The following is an 18,241-nucleotide window of genomic DNA, read 5'->3' as shown; positions in this document are numbered from 1 at the left end:
AAGGTGTGCACGGGGCTGGGGATCCAGTTTGCTCCATGCCTCCTTCCATTCTCTCCATGTCCTTCCTGTGACATGTCCACAGACCCTTTCCCCAGGGATCTCTTACATCATATGCCCACCCAATCAAGGAGCTGCCCTATCTGTGTGTCTCCTGGATTTACCAACAATTCCAACCAATTTCTATTTTAGTCAGTGTGTTTAAACTGCAGGCGGGAAGCCCCATGCTTCTCCATGTTTATAAAGCTTGTGTTGAAATGGTGCCATTGGGCTCATGAGGGGTAATGAGACAGACTGTGGGGCGGCTGCCATTTTCACCATCAAAGGCTGTAGAACTGGCTTAGTCCAAGTGTTTCAGTGTTAGAAGGGAGTCTAGTATCATAGTTTGGACAAAACCCTGATTTTTATTGCCAAAAAGTGTAAGATAAAGATGGAGGTAGATATGAATAATTCAAGGTAATGTTTAAACATTGAGGATATTTCACCTTCTCTGGAATTAGGGATTCAAGCTTGTACAGAGCTAGGGAGGAATCTGAAATGCTTATGTTACCAGATGTGTAAAAAACATTGTCCAGTTGTTTATCTGATCTTTCACTGGGCTTGATTCTTAAAGCAAGCTTAGATTTGGAGGAGCCTGGGAAAAATAATGTGATCCAGGCCATAACTTGATGCCCCACCAGAAAGAAGATGGATTCTTTTTACTCTGTTTGAGACATTTCCCAGCAGACAGATGTGTTTGCTTTACTCTGGAGGTGTCTACCCACAAATCACTGTCAGGACTCCGCTGCTGCCTTCGACACTGGCTCCCACAAAACCCGCCGCCCGCAGAGCCCTTGTTTCTGTTGGGGCTGAGCATTTGGTTGTCGCACCCACTCACTCTGGAAAATTCTCCGTGAGTTGTCATCCAGTAAAAGTTTGGTTCTCAAAGGTTTACATCACCTAAAGCAGAAACTTTTTTAGAACACATAAACATCCAGATGGGCTTGGGAGAAGAAGCAAGAGGTGTTATACTGGGTTTGCTGTATTTTCTGACTTCTTGAGGGAAACAAAAAGTAAAACTGATCGTGGTTTCCACTGTTGTCTCCTCGCCTCTCATGCTTAATCCATTTACTGTGCCCTCAAGTCTGTGAGTGATAATCGCAGGCCAAGCTCTGTTCTCAGACTTGGGACACAGCATCTAGTAAAACAGACAAAGGTCTCTGCCTTATGTAACTCGCAGTCTCCCAGGAACAGCACATATTAAGCATAAGTAACCTGTACCAACATAGTGTGCTGGAAGCTAAAATGATCGTGTTACAGGGGAAAATAGAATTGTGTCCGGAAATGGGCTTTACCCAGCAGGGTGGCCAGAGTAGCCTGTGCTTAGATGATGTCTTTTGATCAGAGATTTGGAAAAGTTTAGGGATTTGTTTGTGCAGTAACCAGTGAGATAAGTATTCTGGGAAAAGAGAATGGCCGTCACAGCAACCATAGGGTGGAAATGTGCCTACCACGGGACAGGGACAGCAAGGACACCAGCATGCCAGTGTGGTTAGAGGTTGTACACAGTCTTTGGTAGACCCTGTTTCCCCGCTCTGGGTGAAATCAGCAGGCTGTTCTACCAGAGGAATAACATGGGCACCATTTTTAAGTGGCCAATCGCTGCTATTTGGAGAATGGCTGGGAGGAGGTAGAGAGTCCAGTTTGAGGGTTCCTCAGAGAACTCACTTAGTAGCTGTTTGGTTAATAGATAATGGTGGATTCTATCACAGTGGTAGTGGAGGGGGGTGAGATGGTCAAATTCTGAAACTATTTTAAATGTAGAAAGCAACAGATTTAATGCTGTAACCAAGAGAAAGCCTTAGATGACTTCAGACTGCTGGATAGATGGAGCTAAGATGGCAAGGGCTGGAGAGAAAATCAAGAGTCACATTTGGGCTGGGTCTGGGTCTGAAATGCTATTGGAGTTTATTGTCCCTAATTTTATCAGGCTCTTATTCCCTGCCAGGCACTGTCATTCCCCAAGTCTGACTACTAAGTGAGGTGTTTCCTTGAATAGCTAGCTAGCTCAGCAGTTGACCTTCCTGAAGGTCAGATAGCAGGAGCTGGTATTCTCACTTCTGACATTTGCTAGCCGCCCTCCTGCTCCCACCTCAGCACACATGAGAGTCTCCGGCTTTGATTAGGAAAAATTGGCAATCTATCACAAAGATGGTAATGGTGATGTATTTCCTATGTCTTGATCATCATTCTGCACCAGGAAGTTCCATAATTACTCCATAATTAACTCATTTCATCTTTACAGTTTTCTCATGAATTGGCTATAGTCATTGTCTGCCTCTTACAGACAAGGAAACTGAGGCAGAGAATGATTAAGCTACTAGTTCTTGTTAAAATACAATAGTGGTAGAGCTGGGATGAAATTTTTGACAGGCTGACTCCAGGGGGGCTCAGCTCTGAAGAAGCTGGAGAATTTTGAAAGCTAATTGTTAGGGAGGTTGTTTTTAACATGGTGTGTGAATTTTCAAGAGTGAAGAAGTAGCATTGGGAAAACAAGGCAGAATACAGAGCCCAGCCACCACCTTTGGCTTTGCTGACCTGCATGCCGTTGAGCTGCGTTCTGTTCACAGGCTTGAAACATGTGGAAGGACGGTCTTCAGTGATGACATCGCTTGAGACTCTCTTTCTTCAACTTTTCACATATTTTTTCAAGTCAACAAAAAACATATTATTCTTTGAGGACTCTCCAGTTGACTTGCACAATGGCTGTATTAACTTTTCCCCCACCAACACTGAGGAAGGGGTTCTCTTCCTCCACATCCTCTCCAACATTAGATATTGGGTTTCGTGATGACAGCCATTCTGATTGGTGTGAGTTGGTATCTCAAAGTAATTTTCCTTACAAATCTCTGATGCCTAGGGATACTGGGCACTTTAGAAAATAGCTGTTAGCCATTTGTGTTGCTTTTTTTTAAACTGTCTGTATTAATTTCATTCGCCCACTTGTTTATTGATAGTATCATTTCCTTGGTATTTACTTTCCGAAATTCTTTGTAAATTCTGGCTATTAATCCCCTCTATGAACTATGGCTGGCAAAGCTTTTCTCCTATCCCATGGCTGTGCGCCCTACCGTTGGCTTCCTTTGCTGTGCAGAAACTTTACATTTTCCATGGTCCCATCTGTTGGTCCTTGGGGCTGGCTCCTGCACTGTTGGAGTTTTATTCAGAAACTTCTGTCCTATGCCAGTGTCTCAAGAAACACTTCCTAGGTTTTCCTCGAGCTATTTCAGCATTTCAGGTTTTAATTTAAGGCCTTTGATCTATTTTTGAATTAATTTTTGTACAAAATTAAAGTTATGAACCCAGTTTCATTCTTTGGCACCTAGATACTCACTTTTTCCAGCACCATTTATTGGATACCACTCTTTCCCAATATATGTTTGACTTCCTTTGTCAAAAATTAAGAGGGTGTAACTTTGTTGTTGAATTAATTTTCATGCTCTGTTCTTTTCTGTTGACCTACCTGTCTGTGTTTATGCTCATACCAGTATGTCATGTGTATTACTATGGCTGTGTAGCGAAGGTTGAGGTTGGGTATATTAATATCTCTAGCAGCGTTCTTACTCCTTAGGAGTACTTTAGCTATCTACAGTCTTTTATGGTTCCATATGAATTATCGAGAATGCTCAAAAGAATTAAAACTAGAGCTACCATATGACCCAATTATTTCACTATTGAGCATATATACCCAGAGAACTCCATAACTCGATACAGAGATATTTGTGCCTCCATGTTTATTGTTGCTTTATTTACCATAGCAAGGAAATAGAACCAATCTAGTTGTCCATCAACAGAGGATTGCAGAATGACAGTCTGGTAATACGTAATATGAAATAGTTCTCAGCTCTAATAACAAATAAATCACAAAGGTCACAAGAAAATGGATATATTTAGAAACTATAATATTAAATAAGGTCACCCACCTCAGGAAAAAACTTCATGGATCCCAGGCAAAACAGATAACAAGCAAATGTACAAATGGGCACAGTGTAGCCTGTAGGAAGGAGAACAGTGTAAACACATGTACACATGGCACAGTGTAACCTGTAGAAAGAGAACAAAAATGGTCACTGTTAGGTAACGAGAAAGGACTGAGTGTAGAAAATGGATAATTTGTCTCATAAAGAGTGTATAAAGATAATTCTAGTTTTAACTCCGTTGTGGAAAAGGTTTTTTAGGTGGTGGATAAGTGCATACGAGTGTATTTGGTAGTAAAAAGTGTAAAGTCAATGTGAAGTTGACTGTGACGGCCACACCTTGGGAGGCAGAGACCGGTGGATCTCCATTAATCTAAGGCCATCTTGGTCTACATAATGAGTTCCAGGCCAACCAGGGCTACAATGAAACCCTGTCACAGAATACAAAAATCAAAAAATAAAACAAGCAAAGAAAAAGCAAATCAACTGTGGAGCCCTACAGGGTCAGAATGGATGTTCTAACTTACAAAAGTTCACTGAGGTGCGTACATGTTGAGTCTGGCTAGTTTCACTTTGTAGTGTTTTTCTTTTATTTATTTTCATGTTCTTTTAAATAAAGTTTTAATTATGAAAAAAGAAATTATTAAGCACACACTTTTTGCATAAGAGAGAAAATTCAACTGCCTTGCTCTGTGTCTTTATTTTGCTATGGAAAGTTCTTTTTTGTTTGTCATATACGCTGTGAAAGCGAAAACAAAAAGGATCATATATGTGGACATACTACTTCTTACCATTTTTAAAAAGGTTCTTCAGGTTTCCAAATCTTTTAGAGATGAGGTACAAACTAAACGATTCTTTGTTAAGCATTATTTCTCAGAGTACCGGTAAGTGGTTGCCACCAAATCCTTCATTAATAATCCCTTCCTTTTCCAGAAGGACTTGCCAACACCCATAAAGTGTTCACTGGGAGAATTAAAGTCATATAAAAATAATTGGTGTTTGCTTCCTTCGAGGCATACATTTAAACGCTCTCCTCTACTTCTCTGTTCCTTGGCTGCCTCCTATGTTTAGTAACACTAGGTCAGCAGACTTCCTCTTTCAAGGTTCATCTGCTGGCCAGTGCAGTTTCCCATGAGAAAGCAAGCTTACCGCTGTTTTCACTCTCGTCTTAATGCTTCCTCCGTTCATTTCATAGGCTCGTCTGGGCTTGTGTTTCCCAGTCATAAGCACTGCTGGTAAACAGAGGCTGACCAATGCAATTGCACCCCACTGATGACCGCCTCCGCTACCCCCAACCACCACCGCCATTGCCACCATCATCCTCATCGCCCTTTTAAAATTCCTGCTGTGATCTCGGAAAGAGTGGTTGTTTGACAGTAGAATATTAGTAATTTTCTCTTAAAAGGAATGTGCTTGTTTTGAATACTTTGTTGATAATTTTTTCCATTGGCCACCAGGTCTGGCTGTCAGCATTCCACCACTGGTCTACATGGCCCACCAACTTTTGCCTGTGTGGATCTTAGAAAGACACATATATATAATCCTCTCTGGCCTCATTGGCCTCGTGGCCTCACGGCCTCATGGCTTGCTGTTTAGTGTGCAGCTGGCTAGAATGGAAATGACTGACATCAGCTGGTGCTAATGCCGAAAATAGTGGCTAACACTTATTGGTGGGCTTCTGCTGTACTGAACACTATGGTAAATCCATTACAAGTCTTAATTTAACCGTCATCTCAGAAAGGAAATGCTGTATTTTTTGCATGGAAAAGGCTACACATAGTGGTTAACATCTGTCATCCCAGCTCTGGGGAAGCTGAAGCTAGAGGATCAAGTGTTCGAGGCTAGCCTGAGATACATATTAAAACTCTGAATCAAAGCACACATGCATACATATGTAATATACATGTATAGACCCATGTATATATGTACACATGTGCATGCAGAATAGATGCACGTGTATTATGTAATGCACCTATATATATGAATGTGTGTATATAATGCATATGTGCATATTTATGTATATACTTCTATACAGGAAAGCAAGGCCCAGGTTCACAGCATAGCCTCACTAGACATCATGTCTTCTTTGAGCATGTCTCTTGCTACAGTTGATGGTCTGGGTTTCCATCCTGTGGATATCTCCCTATTCTACAAAGCATGCCATTGTTTAATGGGCATTCAGATCACTAGGTAGTGCAGTTGCCGTGGAGTGAGTCCTGGGTGTTTCCTCTGTTCCTCCACTGTGTGTGACAGACAGTGATGCAGTGTTCTTCTCTGGAGAGCCCTCTTGTCTCTTCACTTCACCTGCTTGTGAGTCCGGGCCCAGGCTGAATTCTTCATTACATATACATCTCCTTGACTCTGCCATTATCACAAAAACAATAGAATCCGATCAGGACTGTGGCTCTTCATTGGGTTGTGGAAAGAAGGTTAAGAAGAAGAACAGTTGCTAGGATCCCCTCCTGCAGGAGGAAGGCATGAAGAACATCAGCCCTTGTTCTGTGTGGTGTCCGGGCATGGCGGGGCTCTGCTGCATCTCTCCGGGTTTTCAGAAATGAGTATTGCAGAACCGTTGGCTTCCGCTCTCTCACAACTGCGCTACAACGTGCGCTTGCGCGTGTGGACTGAGAGAGCACGGGCTCTAAAGAGAGGGCGGGGAAGTGCTTTCAATGGAAATGTCTTGTAGTTAGGCCTCTTTCCACTGTACATTGAATTTCCTTAAGATTTCAAAATGAAATGGCTATCACACTTTTTCCATTTTGAACAAAAAATACTCAACTTATCAGTAGAGAAAGATACAGTGAAAAGACAGTAGCTCTTGCATGACAATGGCAGAGTGCTCGGCCACTGATCAGCTGGCAAAGGAAGTGGACATTAGCTTTCTCCTCTCCCCCACAGTGACTGGGCATTTCTTTTGTAATTGCATCTGGACGTTCTCACAGCCTTGCTAACACGTGTGCAAACATTGTGATTGGAGATGTTAACGCAAAAGTGAGGAGCGTTTTAAAGTTTCCATGTTTATGTTCTTACTGGGTGTGTGTCTCTGGAAGTGCTGCAGGTTAAGAACTTAATGTGTTAGGAAAACAGATGGAATGCACACACATCCGAGAGCTCTCGGTTCCTCGGGCCAGCACAACTCCAAGGCCCCGAGTGATGAGTTCATGGTCCCTTCTCGCTGTGTCAGGGCTGTGCCTAGCCTGGCTTCTCCCCTGAATTTCATGGATCAGAATTGATTAACAATATGTAGCAGCTGTCAGCCATGCCCCTGCATACAGCAGGGCATGTAATCTACCAGTACAGTATAAGTGTAGAGACAATTTTGCCAACAATTAATCGGGGGAATTCACTTTATGAAGCCCTGTTTACAGACTGACATCTGGAGAAATTCTTAGCCTGGATCCCTTCCAATCTATAGGATTTATGGACTGTGCTTGCTTTTTTTGTAAATAAGGCTTCTTATTTTTTTTTCTTCTTGGTACACTCTGTTTACACAATCATCAATGGATTGAAATAGCTGGGCTCCTGCAATTTCTTAGTGCTTTGCATCAAGTAGGCCCGTATTCCAACCAGTGGCCCAGCTACACTACTCGGGCACCTAATGCTATTAAAGTTGTGGAAATATCTTAATGCCAGGAGCACCCTGCGCTCTGAAATCCAGACGCTGGCTGGAGCCCTTATACCCCGAGGGGCTGAGTGTTCAGCCTTTATGGGAGTTTTAAAACTTGTTGAGACACACGCTAGACCTCTTAAAATGCAGTAGGCTCCCTTTTACTCACACACTGGTCTCTGCTGGGAGGTGTGAAGTGGAAATATTTTCGAGCTTTGGATACATGCATAGTCTTGACTGTGTTTTAAATTCTCACTGTGTGGGGGGATCAAAGTTGGTTATTAAGCAACGGACTGGGGCTGCGCGCATTCCACAGGCTTTATATTGGGCACCCTCACCAGTGACCTGCACGTGCCTCTCCGTGGCTTACCATGATCCTCTCCTTTGCTGATGGCTGGGCCATTTCCAGTGTGATCGGTGAGGTCTCTACAGTTATAGGAGAAAGCAAAGGTGTAGAATAAGTTCACAGGGAGCAGAGAAGGAAACTATGTCGTGGAAGTGGAAACCCAGGACTGTACAGAAAGACATTCTGTTTCTGCCTTGTTGAGTTTTAAAGCTGCGCAGTGGTGCCAAGTTAATGTTTCCACATTATACATAGTAGTCGGCCCAAGGAGGATGGAGACGAGAGACTGGCCTCTGTCCTCCAGTTACAGCATCGGTCTTAACACGGTAGGACATGGCTGCACTCCTAGCACCTTCGAGACTGAGGCAGGAGCATTGGGAGTTTGAGGCTAGCCTGGGTAACACAGTGAGATCCTATCTCAAAAATAAAAAGCAGAAGGAGCAGGAACCATGTTAAATGATAGTAGCTGACTAAGCATGTATGGTGGACAGGAATATATTCATCCTCTCTCATGTCTGTCCACCATACATGCTTAGTTTGTTCTCTTTAAAAAAAATAAAGTGAGGAGAAGAAAAGAATAATCAGTGTGACATTACACAACCGCCGGCCGTAGTTGATCTCCTATGGCGATGACTCCCTAGTGACTGGCAGGTCATGCTGCATGCAGACCTGGACACAGGGAATCACACCTGCTTTGGAAGACGTGGCTTAGATAAGGATATTGCAAGATTTTCTTGTGTACCCCATAACTTCACACCATTGAAATACTTTTTTCTCTTTGTGAAATTTTCCATTTAATATTATTAGATTGTGGTTGAGCCTATACTGAAACAACTTAATGTGTATCCATGGACAGTCACTACTGTCAATGAGGCATGTGTGTACTTGTAGAAAGAGAAGAGAGCAAGATGAAGTGAGGAAAAGGGAGGGAAACTGGAGGAAGAATAAGTGAGGGAAGGGGATTCAATTTCTGATGTGAGTGGCCATACAGAGAGTCCCTGGGGCACTTCATATTTAAGGGTGTAGTTTTCAGAAAGACACCCATTCACCATGCCTCACATGAATTAGAAAACTTTGAAGTAGAGTTTGAATGTTAACCTCAAAAATGAACCTCAACATGCTTCATCAGTGACTCTTGGAGAAAAGTGTGTCTGGAGTGTATCTTCCCGGTTTCTGCTATTCTAACTCTTGGTGGCGAGTCAGGCTGTGAGAACTGAACCTTACCTGGCAGACAGAGAGCAGGCTGTGGTCATGTGAGAGTCTCTGTGATTAGCTACTTGCTTGATACTTCTCAAACACACGAGAGGAAGGAATGATTCTCCCCTCACGTTATGATCCAGAAATCTGTAAATATTCCCCAGGAACAAGTGGCCCTCTTTCCACTTTCCTGTATTGTTATTAGGACCCACAAATGCAGGTGAATTCAGTCCTGGAAAGAGGTGTCCTTTTGAAAGCTCCGATGGCATGCGCCACCCTCTCTGAGCTTCTTTCTTGGTGTTTCTTAAGCGAAGTTGCTTAAACTTCAAACCAAAGCTCTCTGACTCCACAAGAGTAGCATGAGAAAATTAATGAAAAGGTTGAAAGTGCCACGTGCTGAGGAGATTGCTAGCTAGGTGTGGCCGCCAGGAGTGCTTTCAGTTTCCCACGACTGCTGCCTGTTCCAGGCCCCACAGGTCCGCCGCAATGATGAGCGCCTTCCCATGTACCTTCAGCATTGCGCTCTGCCTCGTCCCCTTCTGTGGCCTCTCCCTTCACTGCCTATGTGGTTTTAAGAGCGGATGAAATACTCAGAGGCTGTACTGATATAGTGAGTTTATGAACGAACTCCTCCTTAGTATTTCCACTGGCTCCTAGTAAGAAGAACACCAGACCAACCCCAGCACAAAGGCAGATAGGCTGGGCCATCAGGGTTACTGGAGGGGGAATCAGGTGCTAGAAGGAGGTGGAAGAAGGAGAAAGACAGACAGCAGGTTGGCCGTGAGTGTCATGAGGGAGCCAGTTGCCTGGGTTCCCATACAACAATATAGCTGACTAATAGACCTCAAAACATCAGGGCCACCAAAACAAGGAGAGCCTGGAAGACTGTCACAACTAAGGCGAGCCAAGAAGACAGACCACGAAAGCCATTGGTATGTTGGGAATTGTCCTGTAGCAGAACGTGAACATATAGACATGATGGAAATCTTTAAAAAGCATAGACCTTTGTCAATGACAATACCCCAGCATTATCTCACTAATGTAAAACCATATCACACTAACGAAAGATGTGGGTGTAGTGATGAGGCAAGCAGGCCTGCTTTTGTCCTGCCGGGCTCCTGCACGGCTAGCTTCACACCCGAAATAACAACACACAAATTGTATTCACTTAAACACTGCCTGGCCCATTAGCTCTAGCCTCTTACTGGCTAACTCTCACATCTTAATTAACCCATTTCTATTAATGTGTGTAGCACCACAAGGTGGTGGCTTACCGGGAAGATTCTAACCTACGTCTATCTTGGGCCGGAGCTCCATAGTGTCTGCCTGACTCTGCTTTTTTCCTCCCAGAATTCTCATCTGTCTACGCCACCCACCTAAGGGCTGGGCTATCAAAAGGCCAAGGCAGTTTCTTTATTAACCAATGAAAGTAACACATAGACAGATGAGCCCCCTACATCATGTGGGGGATAACAAAAGATGTATGGGAGCTCTGGACAACCCCCTGAATCCGTCTATACAGTTAAAACTTGAAAAAAAAGCAAGTTCGTTAAAAGAGCAGAAGTTTGCGGCTGTGTAAACAAGAGCATTTTTTGCAGAAGAGCAATGATTCTTTCAGACTGCTGTGGTAACTAGGAGATGTGCTCCTGGTGATCCTGTAAGGCATCTGGCAGTGTCCTAGGTGCCTCCCACAGTTCTGGGAATTAAGGCATGCCGAGCAGGCTTCCGTTAGCCTTGTTAGATAGGTCAGGAGTGGCAAACTATTGCCTGTGGGCCAACCCTGGGCCATCACCTGCGTTCGTAAATAAAGCTCTGTTGGAACACAGCCAGCACACCATCACATGTACACATGGAACTTGGCTGCTTTGCCACAATAGTAGCATCAGAGCCCAGACAATCTGTAGAGGCCAAATAGTGTTTGCTATCTGGCCAAGCTCCTGGTTTAGGCTGAGTGCAAAGTAAAAGTGAGGCAGGCTAGTTAGGTCACCAGGGATGCACTGGGGTGGATTCAGGTGTTAGGATGAGATGCATCAGGAGGAAGCAAGAGAGGTGGCGGGTGGGGCTTGAGTCGGGAGAGCCTCCAGCTGCCTGGAACCTGAAGCTTGCAGAGACTATCCTGTTTTCCCCCCCGGAACTGAACTGTATCTTAGCTGCAGATTCTGTCAGGCCGTGTGAGATCCACCTTTCCAGCCCCCTTTCTAGGTACTTTATCTTGGCTTCTAATCCTATTATTTTATTGTTCTAGTTGTCCTGAAAATAAGTCACCAGAAATAAATACACTATCTTTATGCTACACTGCCAAGTTCCATATCTGCAGTTATTGTGTTTGTTGCTTAAAATTGACCTTGATGATTGTATTGCCTGTTGACACTAAGTTCCTGTTTATAAACACTGAAACACACACACACAGAGTTGGCCATGATGAAGTCTTTGTATCATGGAAGTGAGCAGACGGAGACCTTGGCTTCTGCCCGCCCCAGCCCGTGCCAACTATCCTGCTCACCTTGCCTTCTGAGTTTGGTTTCCAGGATTCTAGATGGTCTCGATGTTTGCTTCTTCCCAACCTTCTGTCTTAACCTTTAAACGCTGTCAACTGTGTAACAGCACCCAGCAGAGAAAGCCTGAGCTGGATTTGTTGCTGCCCTGCCCCCACCCACGTAATTCTCTTGCCGATGACAGGTGTTCTTGGTAAGAAAGAAGTCTGTCCATCTTAGTTTGCCTTTGAAGATAGAAACAGATTTGAAAATAAATTGGAATCCCAGAAAAAAATCCTAGCGTTACTTTGTAATGCTTGGGTAATTCCTAGTCATTGAGAATTTTGCTAAAACATTCTCTTTAATTTTCTGAGTAGAAGAAGGTTTTTACATGCATTTATTCAAGAATGACCAGTTTACAAAAAGTGTAAGTGATCAGATACAGAATTTGATGCACAGTTCAGCATGAATGGGACTCTTTTTTCCAACATCATTGATGCAATTTCTAACTCATAAAGTGTTTTTCTGAATTATTTTATGCTGGTTGTTTATAACTCATAATGCGTGTATCATTTTTGAAATTTATATATATATATAAGTTTAGGTTTCTAGACTGGGTCAGAAATTCTTTAAATCAAATAGCTTAATTGTAATAGAACTCTGTAATGTAATAGCTACTTAAAACATTATTCTATTCTGAAAATATATCCAGAGTTCTCCCTTCACGTGCCAGAGTTCCTCAGTGATAATCCTTTTGTTAAAGATCCCAGTATAAAGTAGAAGTGGGTCTCCCATAGCCACGGAAGGAGCAACGGAAGCAAAACTTGGATGTCTGCATTGGTGGAGAGAGATTTTCTGAACACTGTGGCAACTTGGAAGTATTATCTACGTGTAAAGGGTGTGGATGAAATGGAAGAAGCATGTTTTGTTGCCAAAACAAACTAGTTGCTGGCTGTTGGGGTCTTAGATAACTGAGATTCTGGTGTGTTCTGGAGTTCTCTTATTAATAACCTCAATTTTAAACATCCCATGAATTATGGTAGACCATGTCTTATAGATGTCACTGTTTACAGTGTGGCCAGACTCTATCTTTTGTTACCTGAAACTGAGAATAAAATTGTTGAAAATACATATAGCAGTTGACAAGAGACTTTGCAAATACTAACTCTCATTCCCAAGAATAAGAGTTGGCATTCTTTTTCTTTTCATTTTTTGGTAATTCTTTTTACACATTTCAAGTTCTGTTTTTTAAAAGTATTTAAGCCACAAGTGGTAGCTTAACCCTAGTTTGAGAGGTAGAGGCAGATCTCTGAGTTCAAGGTCAGCCTGGTCTACAAAGCAAGTTCCAGGACAGCAAGGACTACATGGAGAAAATATGTCCTGAGAAACAAAACAAAGCAAAAAAGCATTTTTAAAGTATTGGTTCTGAGAGGAAACTGGAAAAGCAAGTGAGTCTGAGAAGTGCTGCCGCGTCAGAGCCAGGCTGCAGGCTCTAGAGATCTGGGTGACCTCTGGCAAATGCCGTCATCTCTCAGTTTCCTTTCATAAATTAAGACTTTCCAACAGGGTTGACAGTCTACGATGATGTCAGGGCAGGATGCAAGAAATGTCGAAACCATCCCTTCTTAAAGAGCAGAATTTAGGAATCAAGTCTTAGTTGTTATTGCCTGTCTGTTCCATCCACCCCACTCAGAGTCTTGTACACAGGGTTTAGAATTAAAGGGACTATCTGCTCAGCCTATAGCAGAGTCCAACTCCAGGCTCTCGGTGGCAGAGGCTGACATTCTTGCTGCTCAGTCTTCCCAGTGTCCCATGCCCTGTTCTCTATGCCTTGGGACCCAGCCTTGGGTTGTCATTGCTTCTAGGGCAGTCACAACTGTGTCTTATCTGCTGATCTTTATCCTTCCCGGCCCTGAATACGGCTCTCAGATCCATCATGTCATTGAGCCTGGGTATAGAAAACCAAGGCTAAAAGGCAAATACAGTATGTGGAGGGTCCATCCTGATAAGTCCGTGACATGGGCTTTGAATTTATGTCTTATGAAAATGTCATAAACAGACCATGCATTTAAGCTACCTGACCTTCCAAGACTCATAGTTCAGTCACGTGGTCCATTAGAGCCCCTGAGATGATGTGTTTGGCTGGACTTCGAAGCTCACAGCCTCTGACTGGCATCAAGGCAGGATGATGCTGTGGTCCCTAATCTGGACAGAGCACAAAACTCAAAATTCTAAGTCAGGCTGGAGAGATGGCTCAGCAAGTGAGGCAGTTGTTGTTAAGCCTGGCAACATGGATTCAATCCTTGGGAGAGGAGAGGACCAACTTGTGTGATTTGTGCCCTAACTTTCACATGCTACACGTCCTGACACACACTGCACCCACCACACACACACACACACACACAGTACATAAGTTTGGTTTGGATTGGATTTTTTTTTTGGTGTTTTTTTGTTTGTTTTTCAAGATGGGTTTCTCTGTGTATCTTTGGATGCCCTGGAACTCATTCTGTAGACCAGGCTAGCCTTGAACTCACAGGGACCCTCCCTGTTTCTGCCTCCCAAGCTCTGGGATGAGAGGCATGCACCATTACCTCTTGGCTTAGGTTTGTAATTTTTAAAATCTATATCCAGTTTCTGCCAAATATTCATTGGTTTCACACCATCATAAGTTGATGTATCTTCATTTCTAAACTCCTTCTTGTTCAGCTCCATTCCAGATTTCCTTGAGTCAAGAAAGTAGCAAGTGGCCCTGGGCAATTTGGGGGAAGAGAGGATGGAAGAGGAACAGCCGGATTCCTACTGCTGTAGTCACACTGGTGAAGTGAGGGCAGGGGCCTTTTCAGCAGGGCTGTTGGATGCTGGAGTGAGTTAGCATGTTGCAGAGGCACAGCACAGTGCCCAGTACCCAGTGTCCAGGACTGTCGCGCTCCCATCCTCCTTCAGCTCCTTGCATGGTTTCAGGTCAGGAATCCCCAGTTCCTGCTGAATCTGCCAGTTTGTTGGCTCCTGTCACACGGGCTGTTTGTGTTTGCATGATTCCATCCAGCTGTGGGTTTTCTTCCCTTTTGCCTTTTATGGGATGGGCTCTGAGCCAAGGGTACTTCATCTGGCGTCCATGGGACCCGGGCTTCTCTTCCATGGATGAGCTTCAGAGGCTCTGGTAGTTTGGAAGTTTTATGTTTTATTTCTCTCTTTTTATTGCTTACTTTTAATATCTTAACAAATATATACATCATCTCCTAGCAAAATTCTCACCAAATATAATCATCTATCTTTAGCAGATTTGAGTTTAAATTTGGTATGGGTTGGTCTGGGATCCTGAGTTCTTAACCAGCTCCCAGGTGTTCCTTCTGGTGCTGCTTAGATGGTCTCACTTAGAGCAGTGACACCAGGAGGGCCTCTGACTTTCTGTGTTTACCTTCTTTGGCCCATTAGCTTTACTGAGCCTGCCCTTTTCCTTTAGCAAGTTATCTGGTCGTCAGAACCGGCCACCCCATACTGGAATTCTTATCATGAAAGGTGTTTCCATGCCCCAGCAGCCGGGTCTCTCTTGACCTCTGCATGTCCGTCTCCATTAGCCATGGATGAGTGGTTGCATACCAAGGTGATTGCCATCCCTTTTAGCAGTCAACCATGGAGCCCCTTATTCTAACAGATGAGTGGTCAGTCTGACGTCAAAATTCCATCTTGAAGACTTGGTATTTATAATTACCAGTATCAGTTAGTTTTTAATAAAACGGGACCCAAAGAAAGAAGGTTGGACTCAACACTTGGATAAGCCATCTGGCTACATGGAGGTACAAATGACCTGTGTTGTAGAGCTTGTGACTGGTCAGCCCCTACCATGTATCTAGTCAGGAAATGGAAGTTCTGAGGGATCAAGAGGAGAGATACATAGTCACTGCCCATTCCAGCCTCGGGAGGGTAGAAGCCTGGATACCAAAGAAATTGTGTTGGTTGTTGTTTTTCTGTAGCCATCAACTTTCCCTTTTGTGCCCATGTGACAAAGAGCTAGGATACTCATATGTAATCTTGCATTGTAGTGAGTCAGCCAGAAGCCAGAAGGACATGGGAGCTTGTTCCTCCTGTGCACACAGTAGATACTGCACCGTTTCCTGTCTTCTGGAGGGGATGGCTCTACTACACTCCTAGAGTTCGCTTGTATATGAAGGTAGTGTCATGACTGTATATCATTCCTGGTCCCTTTCTCTTCCTACCTTGTCTGTCCCAGGGATAGAAAAGTCAATGATTTGCGAGTCTACAGTGGAAACCGACCTTCTGCCTCTCTCTGTGGGGACAGTGTTTCTTCCACCGAGAGTAAGCATACCCCTTCAGTCTGCTCTTCCCTGTCATTGGTCTGGGTAGTGCTTCCAAGGCCTGCTCACCATTGCCACCTGCCTCGTCTTTCTCCACTTCAGTTAGAGGGGGTGAACAGGGGAACACAGAGGCTGTTCCATAGATTTCTTCAAATGTCCGAGTCCCACAGACCCGTATGACCTTGGTGATTCACTGAATCTCATGATACCTCCATTTTCCTATCCTGAAAATGAGAATAACCTCTACTCATGGTAGCAGAGTACTGGGATTAACTGAGATAATGTATAGGGAGCTTTTAGTGCCCAGAAAGTACACAATAATAATAGCTGTTGTCGTGTCGTGATTTCCCTGTGAAAAGAGATTAGAACTCAGCCTGGTTCTCCTTACAGGTAGAGCCTTGCTATTTGCAGAGCTGGGCCAGCTCAGCCCCACCCACTGACGGATAATCCCCGTGCTCCCAGGGAGCCTCTCATTTTATGAACTTGGAAACCTTTCTCTCCAGTTTCCCTCACCGGTTTATTCTCGGTGAAGATGTAGGGGTGTGGGTGGCAAGGTGCATTTTCCTTCAGAGCTGGACTTTGCCTCTGCCCCTCTTCCAAAGCGATGCGAAGGCAAGCTGCTCACACTGTCCTTTCTCGAAATGTCATGAGTGTCATAAAACTTCTCACACATAAAACCAAACTTAAGTATCAAGGCTTTGGACTCAGTGTGTGAGAGGACTCAGGAAAAAGAAATCACACTTCATTAAGAAGAAAGGCTTTGGAAAAAATCTGTACAATATACAGTGTGCTAACTCACTTCCAGGAAGCAATTGCAAAATAGACCACGTTGCTGACAGCGTCAGGAAGCTCACACATGGATTTGAGGTTCCCATACAAGATTATGATGGTTACAGTGAAGCGGTATATACCCAGGCTTTGAAAAACAGTTCATCCTTGAATCTCTTTTGTGTTAGAATGTTCCTCAGGGCAGTTCCCTGACTTTTCTGTCGCATTCTGAAATGGGGGTTGTTTGTCCTATAAGGTGCAGGATTCAGGAAGAAATTCAAGTCTAGAGAAGCCCCGCCCCCCATCGTCATAGAGCACCAATAGCCTTCCTCTGCACTGGAGGGCGTGCTCTTTCTCTCCCCGTGTGTATTCTGTGCCCCTCATCATTTCCGATGGCCTGTATCTTCTGCAGAGGGTTTGTTATGCTGCAGGTATTGTATTTGATATAGGTTTCCCTTTCTGACCAGACTGGGAAATTCGAAGGATGATGTTGTCACTGCTGCCAAGCTTGAATCACACGACCATGCATTCCCAGGACTTTGAATAAAACAAGGTTTAAGATAGTGTTTTGGTTCTCTCGTGACGATCTCTGCCATGTCTCTCGTTGTGTGTAGTGTACTTGTAAGTGTGGTCACTGTGGGAAGGAAGGTTTCTTCAGCTGTTGCTTACGATACTGTTTCCGCTTTTCACATAGGTGGCTGCACTCCAATCCCAGAATCAGACCTCGACGAAAGATCGCTAGAAGAGTCTGCAGAGCTGTTTACCAACCACAAGCACCTCATCGCAGAGACCCCTGTGCCTGGTGAGACTCTCTGGTCCACTTCTGACATATTGAAGTGTTTTGAAAAATGACTTGTTTTCTAAAGTCTTCATCTTGGTGCGGGTGACTGGGCAGTTTTTCCATTTCTGTCAGTATTCAAGCCTACCCCTCTTTGTTTCTTCTTCCCAGAAGTTGCAGCCCTCCAGGGAGTTTTGGAATAGTCGGAGTCAAGCTAACTAGACGGAAGGAAGACGGCCTCTCTGAGGCTGACCCTGTATGGACACTGTGCTCCTACCCTGGTGCTTTGCCAAGCTCACCCCTGGAGGTCACTGCGTGGAGATGGGGTCGGAGCTTTTGTGTGTGCTAGGAGGGCTTGGACTATCACAGACCGGTCATCCAAAAGACAAGATTTGTCTTTTCTTCCCAGGAAAACTGTTGCTGCCTTTAGTCATGAGTGCTGATAGACAGAGGGTCTAGCAAGATGGCAGAATTTGGGGACAGGCTTTAAAATGCAGGGATCCAGATGGAAAATGATTTGATAGCCCATTTTTTCACAGAATTCTTATGTAGTAAATGTATCAAGTTTAATAAAGCATCTAATTGTCAAACAATAACTTGGACATAATTTCTAACAAAGGTTATGCATGTGATTTCTCTGTATTTTTTTAGAGACACTGAAAAGTTTGCTACTCCCCAGTAAGACTTGGGTGTGCCTATTTAATAAGGAGAAGAAGCGCTCGGGCTGTCACTGCATTTGCTCTATTGAGCTAGCGTGGATAGGGTGACTTCCTAGTGGGCCCGAATGCACTTTAAGGAAGCCGGT

The 18,241-nt window shown here is 44.0% G+C and overlaps 1 protein-coding gene across 4 annotated transcripts in view; it reads left to right on the top strand.

Annotated features, from left to right (window-relative positions):
* The window catches only part of Bbs9 (Bardet-Biedl syndrome 9), a 402,621-nt gene extending 384,595 nt beyond the window's left edge, over positions 1 to 18,026 (top strand). For all 4 annotated transcript variants that reach the window (XM_050124914.1, XM_050124916.1, XM_050124915.1 and 1 more), the window contains 2 exons: positions 17,353 to 17,460; positions 17,608 to 18,026. In XM_050124914.1, coding sequence (XP_049980871.1) covers positions 17,353 to 17,460; positions 17,608 to 17,639 — 140 coding nt within the window. In that variant the 3' untranslated portion in view covers positions 17,640 to 18,026. The remainder of the gene's footprint in view (positions 1 to 17,352; positions 17,461 to 17,607) is intronic.
* Positions 18,027 to 18,241: the final 215 nt, after the last annotated feature.

Source organism: Alexandromys fortis, unplaced genomic scaffold, assembly GCF_014885135.2.
Source record: "Alexandromys fortis isolate MF-2015 unplaced genomic scaffold, M_Fortis_MF-2015_v1.1 scaffold_204, whole genome shotgun sequence".
NCBI classification, from domain to species: Eukaryota; Metazoa; Chordata; class Mammalia; order Rodentia; family Cricetidae; genus Alexandromys; species Alexandromys fortis.
Note: the sequence above shows the minus strand (reverse complement) of the source record. Positions and strands in the feature narration are given on the sequence as shown.